Source organism: Pipra filicauda, unplaced genomic scaffold (genome assembly GCF_003945595.2).
Source record: "Pipra filicauda isolate LSUMZ 115617 unplaced genomic scaffold, ASM394559v2 scaffold230_size2164044_pilon, whole genome shotgun sequence".
Taxonomy (NCBI): Eukaryota; Metazoa; Chordata; class Aves; order Passeriformes; family Pipridae; genus Pipra; species Pipra filicauda.
The window spans coordinates 1-26,455 of record NW_024104344.1 but is presented as its reverse complement, the minus strand read 5'-3'; the positions used below and the strand labels follow the sequence as shown (position 1 = coordinate 26,455).

Sequence of the window (26,455 nt, the reverse complement as noted above, 5' to 3'; positions counted from 1 at the left end):
GGATCTTTTTTCTGTTTTGTTTTTACACTTTTAAAACCTCGTCAAAAATCAAAATGCTCACAGGCAGTTTATAAACCATCTGGAACCAATTCTGGCATCAATCAATTTTGTCTCTGCCACAGCTTTAAGCTGCCACTTTGAAAAGTGTTGCAACTTATGGCTAGGTGCAACAGATTCCATTCGTGCAGTCAAGTGATCCATGGCAAAGCCCATCACTTAAGGATGGTGGCAAGGACAGCAGGAGCCTGGTGGCCAGTGGCAGCCACAGCAGCCCAGGGCCAGTGCTGGCCATGCTTTAACTGTGTCTGCCACAGTGATTCAGTCAGAGAGGCAGTTAAATGAAACCATGCATATGGAGCTCCCCCTCTCAGAGGGGCTCTGACTCTAAATATATATTTTTGCAACAGGGAGGGAAAGCAGAGAGGACATGTCAGTGGGATACACTCTGTGAAGAGAAGGTTTTGAAATTTGATGGTGTCTTTGGTCCCTGGTTTGAGTTCAGAAAGAGAAAGATGGGTGGTTGCTCTGATTTGGTGAGGGAAAAGCCACATGAAGTGACTGCCTGTAACAGTGGAAATAGAGGGAGGCAGAATTGCAAGAATAATTACAACCGAGGAAAGCACAGATCAACCCAAGAACAGCAAGACACCACACCTGCTCTGCCCTAGGATTACACCTCTGATGTAAGCACAGAGTTACATTTTTGGCCTTCAAGACAAGGGGAAAAGGAAAAAGAAAAGTGAAGACACATTGCAATGTCAAGAAAAGGGGAACAGGCCCCCAAAAAGGAAAAAATGAGCTCTTTTAGCTGTCATCATCAAAATACTCTGCCAGTTCTTTGCAAAATGATGTGTTCTGTATTATTACTTAAGGATAAAGCTTTCAAAATACTCAGCCACAGAAGTGTTGGGGGTTTTTATTTCTTTAAAACATTACTTTATGTATTATTTTTCTGCTTCCCGTGAACTAGATACTCAAGCTGACAGCTGCAGAATCCTGACTAGCAGGGCTTTCTGTACAATTTGCAGGAGACATTTAAGTCTAAACACATTATCTTAAAGATTCTCTGCTTCACCATACCTGCACCCTCCCTTTTCCACAAAAAGGGAATCTAACCACTGTTTATCCTTTGACTGTTAAGCAAAGCTTCCTTCTCTTTAAAAATAACCTTATTCTACACATGAAAAAAGGGAGAAAAAGACAAGCACAATCTTTCCAATGAGAAGAGGAGGACGGCTGTTGTGGGCTATCCCTTTTGCGAACGAAAATTGAACAGGGCACGGAGCAACTACAGTGGCCATTCTGACACAACCATCACTCCTGTGCTTCGGTGAAAGTCTCTTATCAGAATTCCAGTCCTGGGTCTGGTGCTGCTTTGACAATTAGAAAGACACTTCCCCAGTCTCAGCACACCCACCTCTTTCAGGATGTCCACAAATCCCTCCTGTGAAGCAGACATAAGTGATGCCATGCAAGTGACAAGGATTTATGATGAGCAAATCTTCAGCATGATGCCTCTTCAGTTCACAATGTTTCATGCTCATCTCCAGTTGTCATCATGTTTTAACAGACCTGTGCTCTTGTCTCTCTGTAACTTGTCTCTGTGCCTACCACAAAACTGAGACCAGGTTCCTGGGCTGTGCTCTGCAGCTGCAGCCCAAAGCAAAAGTTACCTGAGCATCTGCAGTAGCAACATGCAGAACTGGCCTTTCTCACTGGCTGGGAACTTCCTCACAGAGGTGACAGGCATTAGTTAGTTAAGAAGCATATGAGCTTGAGCTCAGTCACTTGTTTCAGAGAAAGGATTGTAAAATAATGGTTTAAGTTTAGCTCAAACTTGTGAAGATACCTCCTTTTCCATTAGTGATCAGATACAATATTTGGCTCTTCTAACTTAAAAGAAAAATAATTTGTTTTTTCCTAAGACTCAGCTATATGTATCTATTGTAAACTAGTTGAACCAACAAAACGGCTTCTGGGAAAGCATAACTTGCCCCTGTGCTGACCCAAAGTATTTCTCATTTAGAGTGGTTGCAGAGACAGCAAAAACTGGCTAAGAAGATACACTAACTTGGACTTCACATGAGAAAAAATTCTGATTTCAGTAAGTAGAGAAGCATTAGAAATTAATATTTGAGGAAATAAAAAAAAAAGCAACATATTCAATTGTTCATCGAGGTTTTTTTATCATCCCTGTAACTGCAAAAAATTAAAACATAGTATGGTGACTAACAGGGCTGGTGTGTGGGTGGGGTTTTTTTGTTTGTTTGGTTTTTTTTTTGGTTGTGTGTTTTTTTTTTTTTTATTTCCCCCTTTTTTATTTTTTTCCTGTGCCAGCAAGGAACAAATCTGTTCCAAGTCACATTTATCCCATTGCCTTTTAATCCAAACACTATCAGGTAGAATATGAGCTTCTATTTCTTCTCTCCGTGATTATATACAGCTGTATTAAATCTATTTTAGCTAGTTAACATTCCTAGTCCAGGCACATCCTAAAAAAATTGAGCTGAACTTTACAGTCATCAAGATACATCCACAGGATACAGGAAGAATCACTTCATTAGCCTTTTGCAACAGCTTAGCTTTCAATAAGCTTCATGCTCTGAATAATCAAGACAGTCAGAAGTCAAAGCTCACTTCATCAGTTTAAAAAAATCATACAAAAGTTTGCATACAGTGAGATTACCTCTAACTGGATTTCTTCAAGTTGCAGTCTGCTTGAACATTTGCATCTTGGTTGTACGTATACCACAATTCCTTATTTCTAGCATCCGTGGTGGGATACTTCTACTCCTCATATTTCGGGTGCAGTTGTTCCTAGCACCATCTAAGTTCCTTCTTATGCATAAATTGTAAAGACTCTTACGGAATGGGAAAGGAGGAAGTAAAATGAGCACACACATATGGATTAATTACAGTTGTGGGTTTTAAACTGCTCTATTATCAAAAGAAAGCTGTATGGAGTCACCTATAGAGTTAACATGAAGTGCCCAACACATCGATAACTACTTGTCTGAGGGTTGCTTCTCACATACACCTTATTGATGCTAATTTAGCCCTAGGTCCTCACATCATCTACTTGAGAAGTGGCAGTAAGTAGTATAACCCCAGGAATAACAAAACTGCAGCGAAGAACTCTGCCATGGAGGAGGAAGACACGGTGTATACACCAAGGTGACTGTTCCCCTGGCTTTGTCAACTAATAGTACAGACATTAGGCAGACTTGTCTAAACAACCTCATACCATTAACTATATGCAAAGTTGTCTATGGTAATACTACGAAGCACAGCTTTTGAGGTGCATCGTTTAATGAAAAATTAGAGTGGACCTCATATTACTACAGGAAGAAATTTATGCTGAACTACCGTATCTCAAAAAAAGCTTGTGTAAAGGTTGGTGCAGGGCAGGGGAGTCGCTATCCACAACTGCTATTATATTCTCTGTGCTTCTGGCCGAATTTGTCCTTCTTACAGACACATTCAGACAAGTTCCGTCAGGGGATGCGTAGGATTCAACTAACTTCCTTATGCATCAGTAACATCATGGAATGTGAACACAGCGAAGGACAATATACAAAAAAAGCCAAACCCACAAAACAAAACCAAACCCCCTTACATTAATGATGTCCACAAAACTGAAGGAAAAATCAGTCTCCTCCAGTTCCTACTGCTCTAATCAGCAATATTAAGGATTGCAAGAACAACACACTAAAAAACATACATAGGTATATGCTGTGTAAACCTTTTTGCTACTGCAAGGCAGCAGAGATGCTCCTAAAGGAGCTGTCTCACACTCGTGCCTGAGATCAAGCATAGACCTCTTTTGCACAGTGCTCCACATTTCTCCATCAATAGGTCTGGGAGAACGGACAGCATCACTGAACAGCTTTGAGAGAGTGATAAAGGTATTCCCGCTATCACAGTCCCCACCAAACCACATTATTACCACATTACCATCACTACTATGACTCTAGTTCTGTCATCTCTTTGAAAAATGAAAGAAAATTGTACATCAGTCTTTCCAGTCCTACAGCCAGAATCACATCTAATGGACATATTTTTTAATTTCCCACACATCACTGACAGGATGAGAACAATTAATGTGTCTTGTTGATGTCCAAGTCAAATACACAGTTAATGGGCAGACTCAAATAGCCCCACGTCTGGAAGAAAGTCCATTACACATTCCTCTGGTATTTCCTACATGAGATATAGGGACTTGAAATAGAATATTCAGAGCATATAGTAAATGAGTCAGAAGAAAATCTGAGGCTCAATACAGCAATATAGCAGTGGTCAACTGCTGCTACACTAAAACACAAAATTCCATTGTGTTGTGGATATTACACCAGGTGGTTATGTTGTCAGCTGCATGTAACAACCCATCAGACACTGATGAAACACCATGCAAAAGGCATTGCCTGTTTACCGTTCACAATAATATGACCTGTTCATGATGTCCATGTTGCACAGTGATAGTACCATGCTGGCAGAAGCAGAGAGGTGCTCATGGGCAGGTGGCTGAACTGGGGTGAGCCAGTAGCTCTAAAATGCCAATGCCCGAGCATAGTTGAAGAGTCATCTCTTCAACTGGCCTGAAAAAGGCAAAAAAATCCCTTCTTTGCTGACGAAGTCTTGGGGGTGGGATTTTTGGGAACCTGAAGAAAACAATTTCTTTTAACGATGCCAGTTATTATTTAAGATCACTCCAACATTTGTTATAAATCTGACTGCGGGAACTAACAGAGTAAATGGATTATACTCAAATGGCCTCTGAAGCATTCATAAGGCTGGATTATCATTGATACAATTGGACTGAAGTGTCAGAGGAACAAAGCATGTCTTAGGCAACTGATCTTGACACATCCAGGAGACCCAGCCTCTGGCAAGTCTGTAGCCAGAAAAAAACAGACCTTATGGGTCTGGTTTCTACCAAAGCCACAACTCAGAAGATACAATTTCCATTGAGACGTATTTCAGCACTTTTGCATAGGGTTGAAATGCACTTTCCAAGGCAAAGGCACAACACAAAGTGGAAAGAGAACACAATGCCTCCTGGCAGTCCAGAGCCTTGAAAAGGAACAAGAACAATACAGCGTTTCATCGCACCTGGGACCCAACCGAGCAGGGTTGAGATGGCAGTGACCAATATATGTACCAAACATGACAGGCAGGGCTAAACATGCCTACAACAGATAACAAAGGAGTAAAACAGCCTGTTGCAGGGTTGAGCTTCAGTTCTAATTGAAGTGGTTTAATGCACTTTGTCTAAACTACTTCACGTAAATACGTACACATGCACAATTTATAATTGAATAATTCTCTGCTTTTTCTTTTAGTAATTTACATTCAAGACCACAAAACACCCAGGCCAAATTAGAATAATGATTGGCTTTGACTACAAAGGGTAATTCTGACAGCTACTACATTCAAACAAGCCTTAAGTATGGATAATGCAGAGCTGGTTTCTATGGTTTTCAGCATCTGGGAATGTGAGATTTGTTTCCAGTTCATTCACCATATAAGTACAGTCACATCTAAATGGAATTATATGTGCAACTTGATCTCACTGCCTCAAGCATACATTTCTTTCATCATTTCACATGGGGAGAGGTTCTTTACTCTGGGGTAATGCAAATGACACTTTCCACTCCCAGCACTTCCCTGACTCAAGAGTACAGGGGAAAGTGCAAGCAAAGGGTCATTGGCATGCAACAAGCCATCACTTACCACATTATAGTGATCATCTATAGTGACAGTTGTTATAACCCAGGATCCTAGAACACTTCCCAACAGAATTGGTCACTTGAGCTGTGTCTATCTATCTGGCATAGATCTGAAGCTGCCATTTGGCTAATCTGGTTAGCTACCTGCAAACATTTTCAGACCAAAAGGATCCATTAGAGACTCGGATACCCTACTTAATGAACTCATGTACATCAAAACCAGGATAGAAAACAGCAGCCAGAAAATTCTTCCTGTTTTCACTGAACTTGAAATAAGGTTTCTGCTCTGAAAGAATCCATATCTACTCATCGTGCAGCCAAGGCAACTACAAAACTTATTCTCAAATTCTTTGGTCTGAATATTTCCAATACTGAAGTTGCCACAGCAATAAAGGCTGGGCTTCTTTCCCGCTTCCTGTGGGCTGGACATGGACCCAACAGCTTTTCTTGGACCACTTCACAGGATAGGTGCCTCTCTTTGCCGAAGTTAAGTTTGTAGGAAAGGCATATTTCTAGAATTTAGAGGAAGTAGTGGTGAAGTCTCTTAAAACACTGGTTTAACCGCCTTAGCAGTTCAGAACCTTATTAGCAGTTCACTTGCAGTATATAAACTGTACATGGCCAACTGGTTATATTCCCAGAAACAGGGAAATGACACAGCAGACAGCATCTACCAAGTAAAGACTTATGATTAACTTTGAAATGCACAGTGAAAGGCACAGACAAGTTGCAGGAGAAGAAATTCTGATTAGATAATGGGGGGGAAAGTGAGGCACTCTTCACCATGAGAGGTGTCAGACACAAACAGGTTGTCCAGAAGTTCGTATCCTTCAAGATACTGAGAAGTTGACTGGAGAAGGCCCTGAGCAACTTGATCTAACTTTGAAGTCAGCCCTGCTTTTACAAGGTTTGGACCAGATGACCTGCAGAGGTGTGTTCCAACCCAAGAGAAAAGCAGAAGTGGGAATGTCCAAAACTTGTGACTGAACCAGTATCATTAAGTGCTGAGAAAGAAGTCCCAAGTTATTTAAGACAGCAAAACAACCAAAGCTAGGTGATTAAACAGCATACATTCAAAGAAAGCAAAAATCTACAAATTCGACTTAATGCAAAATAGAACAGAGTCAATTCTACAGTCCTGTATTATAAGCTAAATGTTCCCGAAAACATTTACTTAATGCACTATTAGAATGCATAATGGATAACACAGAAATAATGCACATCTCTAATGGCAATATAGATGACCTCATCACTATCATAAACACCATAATCCAATATTTGAAAATAAAATAAAAAAGACTCAAAGAAAGGTGATAAAAATGAGACAGGACTTAACAAGAGGTGAGGCCAAGAAGATTTTCTGATGAACACAAAGCATGAACAACATCACGGTTATAAGAGAACTCCTAATGACATTCATCTACTGAAAGAAAGAAAGAAGATGCATTTAAAACTGAATAAATGAAAGTTCTTCTGTGTGTCTTACTAGTTGCTTCAGAGGCAAGGAAATCCATAATGACTGTTTCAGAGGCAGGTTACTATCTATGTCCTGAACCAGTGCTGTGACAATTACTTGGTTTATTGTCAGAAACAGCAGTTTGTTTTCATCTCAGAGTTTGACTCTGTTATGGAGTAGCATCACATAGCTAAATGGTAAGGATCAGTTGACACTGCATGAAATGCAAGCAGAATGCTACAAAAACATTCTCCAAGATTCAAAAGGAAAACAAGTGAACAATGGAGTAAATTAGTTTTCGTCTCAGTGTCATAATTTCTGGTCTTTAAATAATCTATTCGTTATGGGTCAATTTTGTTTTCTGCATTAAAATCTTTCTACAGAAAAAGGACTGTACGCAATGTGTACAACCGTCACATATCACAATTACGCTTAACCGAACAATTCTCAATTATTAGTGTCTAGAGTAAGATGTAAATGTGAGAACTATTTGCTTTAAGGTGACTGTAAGAAATGTTCTTACTGACCTGGGAGTGAACAGCACTTTGACACTGTGCAAGTTTTTAACTTTGCATATTCCTGTCTTACCCTAAAACTGTACTATTTATAACTTATTTCAGATAAGATGCAAGGGTCCTATCAAAATCTGCTCTGTAACACTTATGCTTTCCCACGTTTCTTCATTTAAAAGCATGGAGGAATAGTTAATACAGTGAAGGAAAACTCTGAGTTACTATTTCTCGATCAATCTTCTGAAGCACATTTGCATCTCCTTACTTACCTTGAAGGGGAAGTACAACAGAATAAATCTGCCAGGATTTTGCCCATCTCTCTGAATGCTTTACATTACTTGAAAAAATAGAGCAAGAATTAGAAAGATTATCTTAGTTTTGCTGCTAACTTGTAACAGAGATTCTCTCTTTTTCTTACAGTGCATATCTCTGATGAGGACCATTGCTGTAACAAAATGAAGAGACCGCTAAGCCCCTTGATATAAAACTACTATAAAAATAAAGCTACTAAAATACAACTTAATTTAATACTGATAAAATAAACTGACTGAGACAATAACATAGTTGTATGTACACACAGATAACTGTTTTGCAGCTTTCAGTATCTGAACAGACTGAAGATGACCTAATCAGACCTGGCACAGTGTAGTTATCTGAAGTTTGTACCATAATATGTAATATACTTTAACTCATTTAAAAGGCACTGGTGTTTCTCAATAAATGTCTTCACAAAGCCAAACGAGAAGCGAAGGAGAACAGAACACTGCCTTTACAGCATGCATAGGAAATTTATGCTAAATATACTGAGCACAGGACAGACAAAAGGTCAAAAAGAGAGTTTACCAATTGTCTTCAAAATGCAACTACTGGGTTCTTTTCCCATTTACTCTGCACGTATTTGCTGTCAATGTCAAATAAGATAACAGTGGTCTTTTTTTTTTTCCTCTCCTACATCTGATCTGAACAGCTCTAAGTTCTGAAGCACTGCAGAACAGAGTGGGATTTCTGTTAGAACTTATTCATATGTCACATAACAAAGGTGTGTTACATAGTAAGGCAAAAACAACGCTTTTTTTTTTTTTCAGAACAGGTTAAATAAAAATACCTACAGAGGTTCTAAAAATTCCAGCTAAAAACTTCAGTACAAGAAGACAAATTAGATGAAAAGGAACTAAGAGTGTCTATAACTGATAGAGCCAACTAGTATTCCTATTAAAAGCTGGTATATAGAAGTGCTACGCCTTTATGTGGAGGAGCACTCCTGGGAGATTACAGCTAAACAGAGTCCTAAGGAAGCTCACTTTCAGCAGGCAGCTCTGGTGATAGCCACATTTGTGGCAAGAGAAGACATAACATAACCAGGTGTGGGAAGCTGTTCTGTGGCCATGTTTGAAAAGTCTTTAATATGACAGATTATTTGAAATGCACATTGCTACAGGGACAGGGAGTCTTTGTAGAAACCCTGTGTTGTCCACCAACACAGCTCAACTGCTGAGCATGTGCCGTGGAGACATGGACAAGCTAAGCACAGCCCACTGCCCCTCAACCAGCACCAGTTACCCACCAAGGGACTGGCTGAGCTACAGGGTTTTGAGCCAAACACGTTGGGGCTGCAGCCACTCTTTGGTCTGCTGCTTCTCTCCCCCCGTATTCAGCAGGAAAGAACTGGTAACATATAGGCTGGAAATCACACTGCTGCTTCAGCTTTCTGAAGCTGACAACTTGATACGTGCATTTTAAGTTGTGCAATTATTTTTACTGCAGTTTTATGTGACCAACATATAAAATGACTTGTCGAACTAAGAAAGGTAAAATCATAGTAACGCTGAAGCCTACGTACAAGTTTAGTAACCTTGCAAGCCATGGCACTTCAGTTTTGTTAATAGGATATCACAACAGTAATCATAAGAGTTGCAATATAAAGTGAAAATATGTTCTTTTTTGTGTGTTCAGTGATGTGGCCTATCCCTATGAAATCTGAAGCATTAAATTAAGACATTTTGAAAACTTATAGGACTTTTGCACTGCATTTCTGATGCTCCTGCTTTTCATTTCATGAAAGCTTACCCAACTCTGATCTACAACATCTTTGCTGGCAATGTTTTTAAAGGGAAGTGTTTTGTGTTTGGGAAGTTGTTTCTGAAGTAATAGATACCCCACTTTTAGGCACCATCACACAACACACGCACCCTAAAAAGTACTAGTTTGCTAAGATAAACTAAAAAAAAAAATAAATTATTAAATCCAAAACATGACCCAAGTCATCATTCACCGGTACACAGCAGAAAACTGAAAACAGTATTTTGGTGGCTAATATACACTATCAAACACACGTACTTCAGAAACAGTATAGAAGCAGGAGGGACCACAAAGTATCTGAGGAGCAAGAAAATGCATCAATTACACTGTCACCCACCCTGTTCTCTTCACTGATCATAATAAAGGAAAAAGTCTTCTCACATAACCTCTAAGATAGACATTTTCATTCCTTTTTTTTTTTAAAGTCATCTTGGCACACTTCAATATATTTTTGATAAATTACTTTCATAAATCCCCTTCGATCTCATAAGATTTCCAAACAGAGGAGTCAATGAAAGATATTTGTTAGTTAGATATTTGGATGCTCTATCTGACATTAATCCCATATCATCTCATGTATTTTTAAAGTAACAACGTAATATTACAATTTGTTAACATTTCCCCTGCTTTGTGTATGAAAATTCTTGTGTACTGCTGCAGAAATAATGGAGATAACACTGACTACAGCAACCAGGAATAGCAAATCTAAAATGGCCACAACAGCCAAATATAATTCCACACAACTTTTGCATGAGTCTAGGTTTAATTTGCTTTACAGGACAGTTGGCCAAACAGTGACATTTATCATAAAAATATCCTCTCCATTAAGCAAATCTCATTTTTCTTTCCAAAAGAAAATTCAATGTATACTCTGAGCGGTCAGTGGCTCATTTTCAAGATCAGCCCACACAGGTGTTTTTTTTTAACAAAACAAAGCAATTCAGTTAAAAAATGCAGACCAATGTAATGACATAGTCATATTGATTTTGGATATGTTAACTTTAAAAACTATGCCAATTTTGCTATTTTTCTTTAGGTTTTATTAGAAAAAAGCAGCAGATCAACATTACAATTCAGAGTCTAATCTAAATATGCACTTGACAATGAAGCACATCTGAATATGAAGTGAAAAAGGATTCCAGAAAACCTGCAGTTTTGCCAATGTTCTGCTACCCAAATCACGTATCTTTTCTTCTGGCTTTCTGATGACTGAAATCAAACAAGGAACAAAAGATTTATTGCTATGAAAACAAAACTGTAGTACAGTAGTATGAGTCCTGGGCGCTAAGCTTACCATCAAGTTAACTTAATTTCTAAATGTACTTAAATCTTTTGTTTGGCCATGAAAGTCCATAATTTGACTGACCCAAGTATAAACTGAAACGGCAGGTCTGGAAAAAAAAAAGTTAGACAGTATGTTAACCTCCAGTTTTCAGACAGTAATAAAAAGATACAATTCCAACAGCCAAGAAATTAAAATTAAAAAAAAAAAAATTGATCTGACATTCAAGAGCTAAGTTTATTCTTATGCTCATTTTGTTTGCGCCCAAAATAATTTCAGACTCACCAGAAAAAAAATATTTATGGACTCTCACACAATTGTAAAAGAGAAACAATTGCCTTTTGACTTGGTTATTTTCCCCCACTGAGGTATAAAATCTACATATAAATTTGATACTTCACTATAACAAATTGTACTTTTCATAGTTCTGATTTAGTTTCATTAAACCCTGTTTACTTTTTGTTTTTAAACCACAGAATTCTTATTTCATGTTACTGAATCTGATTTCCAGCTCTCTCTTTCATTTATTTGTGGATCTATATTTAGTAGTCTGGTTACCGCTGTTAACCAGGAAAAAATAATTCTTGAAACTTTCTTCGTTACAACAGCACTTTCAGCAGAGGTTACTGATGTGCAAGCAAACTAAAATGATATGGAGCTCTTCAAAGAGACTATTTCATTGATTATGCTTCCACTGTCCAAACGGTCTCTAAATTATTTGCTGGAAGAAACTCTTTCGATCTTGTAAACATCAGTGGGCACAGTTTCACTAGTATGTGTGGTAGTTTCACATCCTTATACAGGAAGGCTGGTTCACAGATACTGAGAAGCTGCAGGAGTTCTAACAGCTGACGAACTGTGGATTCTGCCCAGCAGTTTCTTCTGTTGCTACTTAACAGTGTAGCCAAAGTATCAGCCGAGGTAGCCCAGTCAATCTTTGCTTTTCTTTAGAACCTCTCAGAATATTTCTGGAAGGGTGACATTGCGGAGCAGCCACTGCTGGGAGCGGCTGCCAGTGCAGTCTCTGATGCTGGGTACCTGGCTGTCCTCTTCAGTGGCTTTGTCCAGGCACTGGTTACTGTTCACATGCAACAGGGTTAATTTCTTGAAGAAAAAATAAAAAGAAATTGGCTTTAAAAAAAAATCACTAGGCATAAGGTAATAAAAAAAATTACTAGTTGCCATCAAAACTCTTCCACAGGCAAGTAGGAACTAGACAAGACCCCATGGTTACTGGTTCCAGATCCCAATCATAAAGAACACTCAAATATGCTATTTGACATTGTAGATACTAAAAACATTGCTTCACGAAAAAACAAAACATTCTGAACTTTTAAATCAAGCAACATCCACCATTCTTTAAATAGGACTATGCAGCTAGGGATCCTCAAAGAGTTAGAAATTAAAGTTTGGTAAGATACACAACTTCAACTATTAGTTATAATAATAGCTTTTATCAGATCAGAATGAACACACTGAATATGTATTCACAAGTACATTTTTTTCTTAATTAGTTGGGGACACAAAATTGACTTCACTTCCATGCTCTTTTAGCACTATGCTCTTTTAAAAAAGTATGTTATTTCATAAAAAGTGTGCGGAAATTCACATAAGTATATATTTTTCTAATACCTACTAATCTTACTTATGCAATCTTCGACAGAGCAGTCCGTTTACCTCAGTACTATCGTCATGGAGAAGAGATCTTTGGTGGTTGCATTTACTGCCACTGTACTACAGATACTTATCAGTGCATCAACTTGTCTATTGCACCAACAGGCAGTACTATCAGTATTTCTTCTCTCATTCAGCAGCACAACCAGAACACTGGACTGACTGAAAAGTGGCAGAACGGGCTGGCCTTATGCGCACAAGCAGCAAAGGGAAAAAACGCCCAACAAACAATCAAAACCCTCAGTACATCAATCTCCTGCACTCATACAGTCAATGAAGAATGAAGAAGGGAGTTGAACAGAGTCAGAAAGAAAAAAAAAAAAAATCACTCAACCAGGTGGGCATACTTTTTAAGTAATCTCTAACTTATTTTTGTGCTTTATTAGCCAACTTTCAGTAAAGTTATGAAGATTTTCTATTGACAGAATAAAGAGAAAAACACATACAATCAAATTTATGGCTGAGGATCAACACAGGGGAAGTCTGTGGCAATAATTGCAAGAGAGACTATTGCCATTAGGTGTCTAAAGATGCATTTTTCTTACCATTGATAAGTTAGAAATACAATAAAAAGCACTTTCCCTTTGGTGAATCACTATGGGTAGTAATATTACTCATCTTATTTACTTAAATCAGGTAAACTAACCACATTAAAATCAAGAACGAATGGTTCCTGAGACTCATTTAATCCTTTCAATTAACATTTAATCCCACCAGTCTCCAGCTTTCTTCAGTCTCCTATCAACAGTTGCTAAAAATGTACAGAAATCCTAGAAGAGATCCATCATCTTCCACACTAACTACTATCCTAATCAGAAAATCATCATTCATACATATTTGCTTTTAGTCTTAAAGGCTGCAGGTTTTGTTAACACCTCAGCTACTAAAATCTATAGCAAGTATATTTAGTCAGAAGTACCCACATCTTTTTTTTTTAATTAGTGAAATGACTTTTTAGTACCTAAATATCTAAAATTCTTCTTATAAAATAGCCATCACAAACACACTGGCAAGATTCTTCATCCACAAGTTGTCTCACAACTGTCTTTCATAATAACTGATTTTAAATTAATAAGCTTGGGTACTACGTTTTTCTAGCTAGCCATGAAGTTAGAGTTCTTGACTGCATTACTCCATCATAAAATTGTTTTTAGAGCCTTCAAATCAAATTAGTGATGAGTGGATCAATGGGCAATGATTTCTCGATCTGGCAGTTCAACATATGAACTTCAAAGTAAATTTTAACATTATGTACAAGAAAGAGAATTATTAAAATAAAGCTGTTTTAAGCACCTATACTTTAAACATACCATGATTAGAAATGTAAAATCACCTTTGTAATTTTGTGTTGTTCTTTTTTTTTTCAGTTAGAAAAGTATTTCCTTTCAACTTTGTGAAAGAAAAGATACCAGGTGCTGAATTTGTCACAACTTTGTTAGTGCTATCTTTTATTGGTCCAATAGATACCTGGAATATTTTTCAATTTTTGATCTCATTTTAATTCAGCACTACAATAAAAAGACTATATTTCTGCAGAGGATCCAAATGTACATTCAAAATATTCTTCTAAAAGCTCCCTCAAAACTCATCAGGTAATTAAATCAATACACATGCCCATTAAATGACTACATGGTGAATTAATAACGGAGGGAACAAAATCCTGACTTTGTTTCCTGTTTCGACTGTCAAATAGTGGTCCCACACTGGATTATGTTGCTCTGTAGGCTTGTGTAAAAGCCCAATTGTCTCATTTTTCTGTCACAAGTCATTAGAAGACTTACCACTGGATCATACTCCCAAAGCTGATTTCCTTTTAGGTGGTGGCACTTGAGCATCGTTACTGGGCCATTAAGTTTGGATACATCTAAACACAAATCATCTGTTCGAATTTCTTTATTGGCAGTATATGAGAAAACCTAGACAGAAAAAGAATGAGAGGAATTAAAAAAAACCCTTCGACCAAAAGATTCCTAGAGCGAAGGAAAGGGGGAACATTTGTGCATTATTTCATTAATACCCACTATTTTTTTCTTTTCTATTCTGTTCCCTTCAGCACGTATAGAAAGATTTATTTTTTGTAGGGAACAAATACAAACACCATGTGAACAAGCTCTTCAGTCAAAATAGACATATTGTTTAAATTGCAGACTTATTCCTGTGTAGGAATAGGAGAATCCCCAAACACAGGTAATCTCTGTACATTGGAAAACAATTCACCAAGAATCATTAACAAAGTAGAACAAAAAAATAGATGTAAAACAAATCCTACAGCTGACAGCCAGAAAAATATATATATTAAAACACCATTTCAGGCACAGGCATGTTTTTTTTTAAAGTAACTATACCAGTCAGAGGGTCTAACCAGAAGGCAGTTCCAGAAAACCCACAGGAGGTGAAGTCTAGCATACAGCAGTTTCCTCCTCTCCTCATTTTGTTTTTGACTTTAAAGTTGCTCTGAAACGTACTGTAATCAGGCCTCAAGAACCTACAAGTACAAACCACCACCAAATCTCATGCATTTCCTCTTACAGGCGTCTTCTTTAATGAGGGTTTCCTAAACTTTAAAACTTAAGTGTATTTTGAAGATAAGGGCTGAAAATACTGAATAACTGTTCCAATGAGAAGTGATGTTCCAAATAATTCAATACATTAAAATAATTATTTTTTTAAAACTGTCACCTGATTGCCACCCATTCCATGGCAGTTAAAGATTCCAACTTTCTCATTTTCTTTTCTTGCCATGTTATCCAGACATTGATTTGTCTCCACATTTCTTATCTATGAGTGAAAGAGAGTACATCATCAAAGGTTGTATTTTTAGAAAAGAACTAGGTCCACATCAAACCACAATGACACCAGTTCTCTCCGCTACACACCAGAGGTTATGTGAAATAAAGGAACCACACTACAACGAGACACCACTGTCCAAGACTTGAAGTCCCAAGTAAATGTTCAAGCTACCAGGTTACAGAACTGTGTTTGTTTCTTTGCTTTCTTTGGGGGATTCCATATTGGGAACACTTTTTGCTCAAAGATTCAACTACAATAGAATGGACACAATTGAGTTTCCAGCCCAAAACTTTCAGAAGTATTAATCCCTGTATTACTGTAAGCAGGTATGAATATCAAGTCTTCTGATAGTCATACAGCAGTATGAACACCTGCTCTATTTTGCTAAAAGTGTTTTAAACCAAACAGTACAAAATCACCCTACAACAGGCTCAATATTGAGCTCAACATGACTTGTAGGGGAAGGTAGGTGCCTACTTATTTAGGACAACATAATTTGTACTACCTCTATAGTCACTTAAAAATGCTAAAGAAAAAACCAGAAATGCCCAGCAAGGCTGAGGCATGATTCTGAAGGAATATTTCTGAAGCCTTTCTACATGACATTTTGTACTGTGGTATAAAAAAGGAAAACATTCAACTTACAGTACTGTATATGGACGTTCAGTTATCTGCCCCACTGATAGGCCAGATTTATCATTTTACAGGTGACAGAACACAGGTGCAAGATACTTGAACTTTGCTGGTGATAACTTGCTTGGACTACTCAGTTTAAAATACAAACAACTTACTGCCCAATGTACTTTATATAGGGAAGATAAATATGAAGGATAAAATCTTACCTCTCCCAGAGAAAAGTAATGGCGTGGAATTTGGGAATCAGGATAAACATTCTCCAGGTACCAGGAGAAAGGCTTGCACTGGAGTTTGCGTCTTAGTCCAAGTCGTGACGATATGTCTCCATAATCAACTTTAGTAACTCCTGTAGAAACAAAGAAAGTTTTATTCAATGGCTGCTAATAAATTTTATATAATACCACTTAAAACAAAAAATCATCAGTATAATATACTACTTCCAGGAAAGACTATCTTTTAAAAACCACCTCTATACAAGTAAGTTTTTGTTTAATATAGCATTATGCTGTTTACACTCAGAGAGGACATAACCATCAAGACGTGTGACTTCTTCTTCCACCTAATTATACAAAAGATAGAATCAGTACATTTGGGCTGTACATGACAATTTCTTACCTGTGGCTTGTGGAACAATTTGAATGCAGTTGCTAATTAAGTTAACAGAGGAGAAAGGCTGAAACCTTTATAGTCACTTCTGCCATTCTACCCCCAATAGTAACTGGGGTGCATATCTACGCAGCCTAATACAGCAGTCTCTTTCTGTGGAGTATGGAGAATTTAATTTTAATTTATTTCTGTAAGCCAGATACTACCTGCTGGACCCTTCATCATCTACCTAACTGCACAAAGAAGCAGGCAGAAAGCAGCCTTCATACAGGGAACTTAAACCTTTAATAATTCAGTATTTGCACAATATAACCGCAGCATTTGCAGGAAGTATGTTCACCATTACGACTGTTATAATTTTCTTGTGGTATTTTGCTTGCCTTTTTATTCCTTTGCTCCTCATTTATCACAGTGCTCCTTCTTCCTATATCTCCCCACTTCTTAATGGTTGTTTTAATTCCTTCTGAAAATTAATTTGTGCAAGTCCCATCTGCAGATGGGTTGAGGAAGGTGCTCATGAACAGTAGATATTTTTGCTTTGCCAGAATTAAGCACTATTGTAATTAATATTCCAATAATTAGAGTGGGATAATTTTTAGTTTTCAAGCATCAGGTCCTTTTCCTATTTTCCACACCACACTCCATATCTCACAAGTCAAATGCAATACACAACCAAAAAAAACCCCAAACCAAACAAAAACCCAAACCAAAAAAAGAAAAACCAAGCCCTAGCAATTTAAATTCCCCTAACAGACCACAAATATGGCTCAACTGGTCACCACAATACAGACCTCCAGGTACATTTTTCAGAAATCCCTCCACTTTAGAGGACTGTGAGTTACCTCTTAAACTGTTGACCTTCGGAAACATAGTTTGAGACATTTCTAAGCTGATATACTGTGTATTAAATCAACTTGCCAGCAGATGGTGTCTTTCTACTCAATTGAGACAGATAATTGGATAACTTCAGCTAAATGTCTGTAAATATCAATAAAAACATTAGTAATTTCAATATTCCAGAAAGAAAAAAATGCTAGCCAGGGGTCCAGGTCTTTTTTTTTTTTTTTTGTTAAAGACTTTTTATTAAAGATGCTGGAAAACTATACTGGTAAAGGAATGACTGCAAAGGAAAGTCTGTTTTTATAGAATTTCAGAAAATTTCTGTCTGGGCATTCAAGTCACATAAGAAATCCCTAAACCAAAACACACAAGACAAATTTGAAAAAAAAAACCACCACAGAAAGCTGTCCTATCTTCACGAAAGTAAATATTTGCTCTACATCAAAAGCCACACTCTCTCAAAAGATGATATAAGTAAGAACAGAAAGATTCAAACCACAGCCAAGTATGGGCTTCCTCATTTTTCAGTGATGAAAAAGCAGCTGATGGATGAAACAGTTACCATGCCATCCTCACAACCTTAGACACAAAACTTATTCAGTTTGCTACACTGACCTCCGGAAAACATCACTGTTAAGGTTTTATCACATCACGGAAGGGAAATAACAGTTACAGTCACAACCATAAATAATTAAATGTAAAGTGAGACTTAATAGCGTACAAGCATGCTGTTTCTTAAAGTAGTTTTAAATGTCACCACATAGAAAGTGCCAGCTGATTCTTTTCTCTGCTGCAATGTATTCCATTAAACCATTTTTATTCTGAAAGATGTTTAAAAAATCCTCTCTGAAGTCAGGTCTGCAGCAAACCATACATTGTCATATAGACTACAATTAGCATCAGGTTAGCAGACAGACTGAAGAGCAGAACAGGCATATTTGCCTTAGGAGTGTCCTCTAATAAGGCTGAATTACTCACTTTCCAAGATTTCTGGTACATTCTCTATATTACTCAAAGCTAGCTTGAGCATTTCTACCCAGTGCAGTGGCAGTTACTTATGAGGAATTTTTTTTGGGGGAAAAAAAGAATGGAAGAAAACAAGGAAAGCTATAGCAAAGCATAAGGCATACCAAAAATTAAGTACATTATTCCTCCACAGACCAGTAAAACTGATATATATATATATACATATATATACACACACACACACCCACCAGTGACATATGACCTTCTTGTGGTTTTGAACTTTTTTTTCAAAGGTTTGTCTAAAAAAAAAACAAAACGAAAACAAAAGACAAAGCATGAATTAGCTCAAATCTTCCTCCCAGGAGAAAATTATGCCAGTCTCTAAAGGTATGTGCATCATGAGGAAGACAGTCCATGTCCACTTGTTCTTTGAAATCTTCGGTTCATTTAAAAAAAAAATTAGGAAAAATCATTGAATCACAGAGTGGTTTGTGTTGGAACGGATCTTAAAGACCATCTCATTCCAGCCCCTCTGCAGTGGGTAGGGACACCTTGCACTGAACTGGGCTGCTCAGAGCCCCATTCCACCTGACCTTGAACACTTCCAGGGATGAGGCATTAATTAATTTAAAATGGTCTTTCCTCAAAAAAAAAAATCCACACATGTAATGATGTCTGTGAGAGAAATACTTCAGTTTAATTGTCTTTAGCACCTTACATTTAAGCTTCCCATCAGCTGTGTTGTAACAATTCTGCCATCCTCAAAATTTCAACAGCTGAAGATTTGCTTGCCCAAGTTCAATTTGTGGCAATATATTTATGCTAAACTGCTTTCGAAAAAAACCAACAACGGATGATGTTTTCATCATGATTATAAATTGCTCAATCATTTTAAAAAGCACAGTATGGAAACTGTTTCATCTAAATCTAGTCTTCTGATAAAAATCATATAACTTGTTTTTATTTAGTATTGTGAAACTTGAGAAGCAATAATAATTTAAATCCAATTTGAATAGCTACATTCTTTGCATTCTCAATTAATGCTGATAGGGAATAGTAGCTGAATCCAAAACCACATGGAATCACTCGGTATGGACTTTGAACATGGGCTTAGCTACACTGCAAGATGTGGACTCAGTTCCTTCTCTGTCCTCCCTATCAACCATAAATAATGTTATCCATTTCAGTCTGTACATACTGAACCATGGCTTACTGTGGTTGGCTAGAGACTAGTGCACACAGTGATTAGATATGAGGCCTGCTGATCCAGTTTTCATGATAACACACCTATGTCTCTGTATAGATGACTCTTGTTCAGGTAATTCCATAATGCTGTCTTTTCAGGCCTTCTGTATGCCCACTTAGCCCCTGGGCAACAGAAGATGGCTTATGGGGAAACTTTTGGTCAACAATAAAATTAATTTCCATAAAAGTTACACAAGACTCTACCCAAGCTCACTGGAGCTGCTTTTGGGGATGTCTTCAGCTCACTAGCTGGGATTCAAGAGGCTGCTGAATGACAAGGATGAACACTGGACAAGGAATAGGGGGTGTATGTAGGGGCTGGAACCCAGACTCACATGTAGCATGGCAAAACCACAGAGTCTGAAAGTATCCATGCTTCACCTTTAGATTAGGGATATCGACAAATTCTACAACTGTCAGTTTTTATCATTAATTAGCTAGGAGAAGGTTAAGGGTAGGTAGCTGGGGCAAGCCAGCCTAATGCCTTGCAGCTGCTGCTGCAGAAAGGGGTAGCTTTCCCTTGCTCAGCTTCAGATTCCTACAGTATCCTCTATGATGACATTCATGCTAACTTAACCCATGGGGAGCCAGCCCACAGAACAAATAATCCTAGCAAGTTCAGCAAGTCATAGAATCAGTTGACGCAGACGAACGATCAGAAAATGACGGGAGGTGAAGCCTTAGTGTCTGCCAAACCAGGACACCTGCCGTGGAAAGCAAGGCACTCTCCCCGCAGCAAGCTGTGAGATTGACATCACCATCTCGTGAATCCTCACCTTGGACAACCCAGTCCTAATATTTTAGCCTGGAGAAAGTGATGAAAGACCAGCACTAGAAATAAAGAAGTGGCGGAGTCCACAGAACAGAACGACTGGAGCTAGGAATCAGACCATTAACCTGCACATGCTGGATTTGTTTTCTGGAAGCCAAAGAGGAAATAGTCTGGGAAACAGGGTCCTCCTGTAACACATGATTGCAAGTAAAACTATTGGCTAATGAGAAAGGACTGCAGCTAGAGCAATTACTGCCAGGGAGAATAGCTGTTGGTGCAATGAGACAGGCTTGATTTTGGCTGAGCACAGCTGCAGCAACACGTGCCTGCCCAACCTCCAGCTGTACCTAGACACTCCCAAGCAGAGAGATGGCTTCTAAAATGCATGCAAGCTTCAAACAGACAAGTATCGGTTTCTACTAGGCTATACTTATAAATGAAGAAAAGGATTACTGGCTTACTTTTCAATAGGGCAGCTTTGCATTTAACTACATTACATCAATAGTAAAAAGTCTCTTGAGTTCCTATCATTCAAGCAGCAAGCCTTTTTATTCCAGACAACACAGATTACATGAAATGGGAAAGCTACTTGAGAATCTTAGGTTTGCTTTCCTGGATGAATCCCTCTGTGATTCACTATCTTAGGAGAACAGAAGAGAAAGTATATAAAGGAAGAAACAAGTGTCTTGTTAGCTAGGCTCAATGATGCTTGTCAGTATATTATCTCATTCAAAATCCAATTTTCTCACCCATATCAACTAATGAGAAAAAACCTGGGTGTTCAGAGGATTGCCTGTTTTTGTTGCTCATCTGCACCCAGGCTTGCAAACCAGCATCAGCTTAAGAATCCTCACTTTGGTCCTTGCAAGAACATGTGACGCTGTCACAGTAATATTGAAAGCACACGTCGTACTAGCAAACAGTTTCACAGGCTGCACACAGTACTCTGCCTGAGGATTACTAAGCCAGCATTCTGCAAGAACTATACATCTAAAGTTCTATGTTAGAAGGATATCTGGAAAAGCAGAGTATGGCTAAATGAGGTAAGGTAGCAGAGATTTGCTGACTTCCTAAACAACTAATGGCCACAGAGACTTACTGAAACTTTTACTGATGCTATTTGTTGTCAATGGGTAAAATTAGGGTCTGCAACACCCAGCTCAGATTGGAGATAACAGAATAACACGAATAAGGTGTTTGTGAACTTCCTAAAATAGTAATTCTTGTTAGTTTATATATACTGGCTCTCGCAACTTACATGGATTTGGGGGGTGAGAGGCACGAGTGGCACTGAGTACATTTGTGTGTTCATTCTCTGAACAATAGGCATTCATCATAGCTAAAGAATGACCCACAGTACTAACCATTCTCCTCACAGCCCCAGGCAACAAACCACTTTCAGAATAACCCATCTTATTCAGATACTATATGATCCTATTCTTGAAACACTTGGAAATTCTAGCATTAACTTTCAGTGCACTGTCAATACAGATATGGGTACACATGTGACAGTCAGCAGGTGCAGATACTCTAAGAGAAGCCTGGCAAGAAGACATCTCTATCCAACAATCATTTAGGCTGCTAGCATACGAACTATGCAGACATGTATCTCTTGAAAGGAAAGAAAATATACAGTGCAGTTACAGATAATGGCTTAAGTTACTTCCACCATTTCAGAATTTTTACTGTCTTTAGACAATGCATGCATATTCTACAATACTGCAAAGTTATGGAAGTCCTAACAAAAAAATCAATCCTATAAAACTAAAACAGTATAACTTCTCTTGTAGATTATGCTTACCACATGAAATGGAAGGACTACAGAGATTATATATAAAGTAACAGAGCCGTGTCATGGCTTATCACTAATTTACATTTTCTTAAGAATTAAGTTATTTTTGGAGTTAGTTGTTTCAGCTATTTTGTACATTTTAAAAGCTAGTTTGACATGGATACATAAAGCAACCTTAAACAAAAATGATGGCACCTATTCACATACAACTTTCCTGAATAACTATACAGGTCATGTTTGAATTCATAATGCTGCATTAATTACAAAACAGAGCAGTAACCATAAGATGTTACCTTGTGATTTCACCTCAAAAGCTTTGAGTAGTAGCAAGATATTTTTAATTATAAATCTTACACAGTCTCATTTGAGTAATGCATTCTTTTAAGACAAAAACTCACCCTAAATCCACAGTCAGTTGCTCTCACAAGCATTTTTAAAACCCATAATCTCAAATTTGACACTCCTCAGACTCATAATACATTGTATTACAGCTTTCAAATTTCAATACTAATGCAAGTTTAATACACAACTCACAAGGAAATACTGGCTTTAAAGAAATCTCTTTGGAAAAGCAGATGTGGCATACAGAACTACCACTTAGTATTTAAAGTCAAATGTCTCTGATGTCTTAAGTATTTAGAAAGGTTGTCTGTTGCCATCCAAAGAGTGTTTGTCGTTTTATACAACGACAAAAATATCCTGTAGTAGAAAGTAATAATTCAATGTTTCGTAGGCTTTCTTTCTTTTCCTGATACTTTTTTCAGAAAGTTTCAAGTTCATAGGAAATTTACTCTCATATTTTATATCCTCTTGTTTTGTTAAAATCGACTTTAAGAAACATAATAAATATCATCAAGTATATTGGCTACTTGTCCCTATCCTCTTGATAGTGAAGTGCAAATTCTACCAGGATAGAAGATGTTAACTTTTGCCACTCCTGGTAATGGGTTTCACTTAAATCACATCTGATCTATTCAACCTGGAATGTCTACAACACAGAAGCCAGAGGCAAAATTTCAGCATATTATGATATGTATTTGGATGGCTAGTTTTCAGCACTACAGTTGAGCTTTTTGACGTTCCACTGAACTTTAATTCTATTGCACAGGAAGCTCATTCATAAGTCATGATGTTTAAAAAAAAAAGAAAAAAACAACAATAAAACCAACCAAACAAACCAAAACTTCAGGGCACATCTCTGCCTAACAAAACTATTTTTTAATTAAGATCTTCCTTTTTGTACATCTTATGTGAGTTCTGTCTTAAGAACTTCAAAGTAATAACATTTTTATATAAATAGCTCATGTTATTTCCCAGTAGTAACATTTTAATTCTTAATAAGTATTTCTCATAACCAAAGACCTGCTTACCTGGGGAAATGATATAAAAAAAGTTTTTGAATTCATCCATCCAGACTTCTGCAAGGCGCCTGTTATTTTTGTTGATTATCTGCCCTGTACCTCCTGGAAAAGTGTATGGTGTTGCTTTTCTGAATACATGCCCAACATGTGAACAAGTCACAATTTCCAAAGTGCCACCACACTGCCAGATCTGGAAGTGATAGAACAATTATTCCATAGTTACAAACTGTCAAAAAAAAAGTTTAAAAATATTAAGCACGTGCTTCTGTCCAAGTTGGTAAAACAACATTAGTTGTGGTCTAGAACAAATAGATACTTCATGGAAGAGAACTGCACATTTTTTCCCGCTCAACAGTTAAAGATACACACAAGCCTAAGCAAGGCAGCATAAGTAAGTATTTCAGCCCTCACAGCAGTGACGCATCAGCAAGAGGTTACTTTAGAGAACTGGGCGAGCTGACCGCAAAGGAAGGAAAGGCTCATATGAATCACAGGAACTAACAGGTGTCCAAAAAAGTACATTACAAAATAGAATCTCCATGCAAAAGAACGCATGCACTTCTCATGGAAAGTTTCTGAAAATATTTTCAGTTTTGTTTTGGACCTTGAAAAATGGCAGACTCAGAAAGCTGAAGTACTTCAGAAGTTTCTCCCTATATACTCCGAGCTGATAAGTAAAGTGAAAGGGAAATGGTGCTATATGGCAGGAACAAAAATGAAAACAACAGTGATTAGGTCCACATTACAACGAACACATGCAATCATTAAGTCATTAAGGAGCAAGAAGAGCAGGTTTGTAACAGAGGTGCTCACATTTCATTGACACACTAAACTGCACTGATGAATCACCATTAACTGAAGCTCCCCCCCAGCTTTTCTAACTGAACTCCTTTTAACACATACACACATTTATTCTTCAGAATGATCATCTCAATGTTTTAATCACAAAGCTCTACATTTTTCACTGACAGATAAAATCTTTGCTTATCTCCACTGGAGGGAAGGGAAGTGCTAACTGCAGCAGAAGAGGACACTGATGCAGGCAGCAGATCTGTATTTTACAGAACTCAACATGCACTGTCCTGAGTAACAAAACACTGCAGAGTTTTACCTACCCTGAAGGAAATTTCTAAGTTTTCTCCACCCCAAATATCCATTCCAGCATCATATGTTCCAATTTCCTGAAAGTAATCTCTGTCTATGGAAAAAAGACCTCCTGCCATTGTAGGTGTCCTAGGGGAGGGAAAAAAAAAGTGCACCAGTCACTATGAAAACATATACTTAAATACATTTCACATTTACACTTACAAAATACATGTTTATTTCCCGAGTTCCTAACATATTACTTCTCTGTAAGCTTCCATTCAAACTCAGTTATCATTGAGGTACTTGCTAGCTCAAAATCTTCCAGAGATGGAACTAGTGACAGTTGTCCTTATATTCCCACTTCAGACTGGAGTCCGGATAGAGAAACAGCCCCTAGAAAGCTGCTGTCATTCCTGAAAAAGACTTCTGCCTCCTCTGCTGGTAACTCACACAAAGGAAACCAGTTTCACACAGGAAAATCATAATTCTGGCTACTGTGCTTGAAAAAGTTATGGGAGACTATGAAGTGGCCTGCTTGCTTTCACTATTACTGCTTCATACAAGAAAATTGTACAGTCAGGGCTACATCCAGATTTTCCTTTCAAATTTGTTACTGGTAGAAAAAAATAAAACAGTGCTAGTAGTTTCTCAGAGCTTTAGAATCATCTCTCAAATTTCATCTTTTTTAGATAACAAATACACAGTAAGTAAATTATATGTTAGGTTGATGACATAACTTTTTAGTTCAACTATTTACACTTTTAGCCTAAATAATTTTATATTACTAGCTATTTTCCTGTAACGTTTTTGTTTTTTTCTGAAAGATACATAATATACAAGCTAGGTCACAATCTAACTAAAAATTTATGTCTTTTCCCCCTCCTAAAAAGGAAACTGGGGGAGGGGAGTAGTACAATTAGCCATATCCTGAGAAGACCTCTCAATTTCTTGATTTAAAGACAAACAAACCAGTAAAGGCCATATCTTCAGCTTTATGGGAAGTAAATATGGCCCACTTTTCAAAACAGCAAGGGTAGAAAAATGTATGTTTGCAACTGTTAAAAGGTACACATTACACACAGGTTATCTTTACCTTTGCCATAAACCTACATGACATGCAAGTATAAATGAATGCATATATACAAATATAAACACACACATGCCAAAAATTAATGTATCTTTTCAAAATACTATTTACTTTGTTAGAATAAAAGGTTCAATTAAAAAATAAAAATAAGCTTTGTTAAAACCTGTGCATCATTATAAAAACTAGCTAAAAGCTAGTAATTCTGCAGTAATTAACATGCAACTTAGAAATATTTTCAAAGTGACAAGTTGATTGCTTCTTTTATTGCTACCAAAAACTAGCGACAATCAATCCATGTAAAAACTTTTATATTGTTCCTTCAACCAGACAAAAAAGATGCTACAATGCTTAACTAAGTACAATAACCTCAAGTACTTAGTTACAAGTTTAATCTAGAAAGGATATGAAAATCTTAACCAACTGAATAATTTCTTGTTACCTAACAGGAAGGGTTCGATCCCCTTTCCGTCGATCCATCTCTCTCTGAGGAACAGGGTACCAACGAAAATTCAACTTCCAGTTGAACCCACCATAGGTCATGTCAG

At 37.5% G+C, this 26,455-nt stretch overlaps 1 protein-coding gene across 1 annotated transcript; it reads right to left on the bottom strand.

Annotated features, from left to right (window-relative positions):
• Nucleotides 1-10,517: 10,517 nt before the first annotated feature.
• On the bottom strand, nucleotides 10,518-26,450 carry LOC113982700 (polypeptide N-acetylgalactosaminyltransferase 1; the record flags this gene model as incomplete). Its single annotated transcript, XM_039381556.1, has 7 exons — nucleotides 10,518-12,159; nucleotides 14,511-14,645; nucleotides 15,409-15,507; nucleotides 16,362-16,501; nucleotides 23,747-23,927; nucleotides 24,853-24,970; nucleotides 26,350-26,450. Coding segments are annotated over 7 exons (921 nt in total), but the record flags the coding sequence as incomplete, so codon positions are not given.
• Between the last annotated feature and the right edge of the window lie 5 nt (nucleotides 26,451-26,455).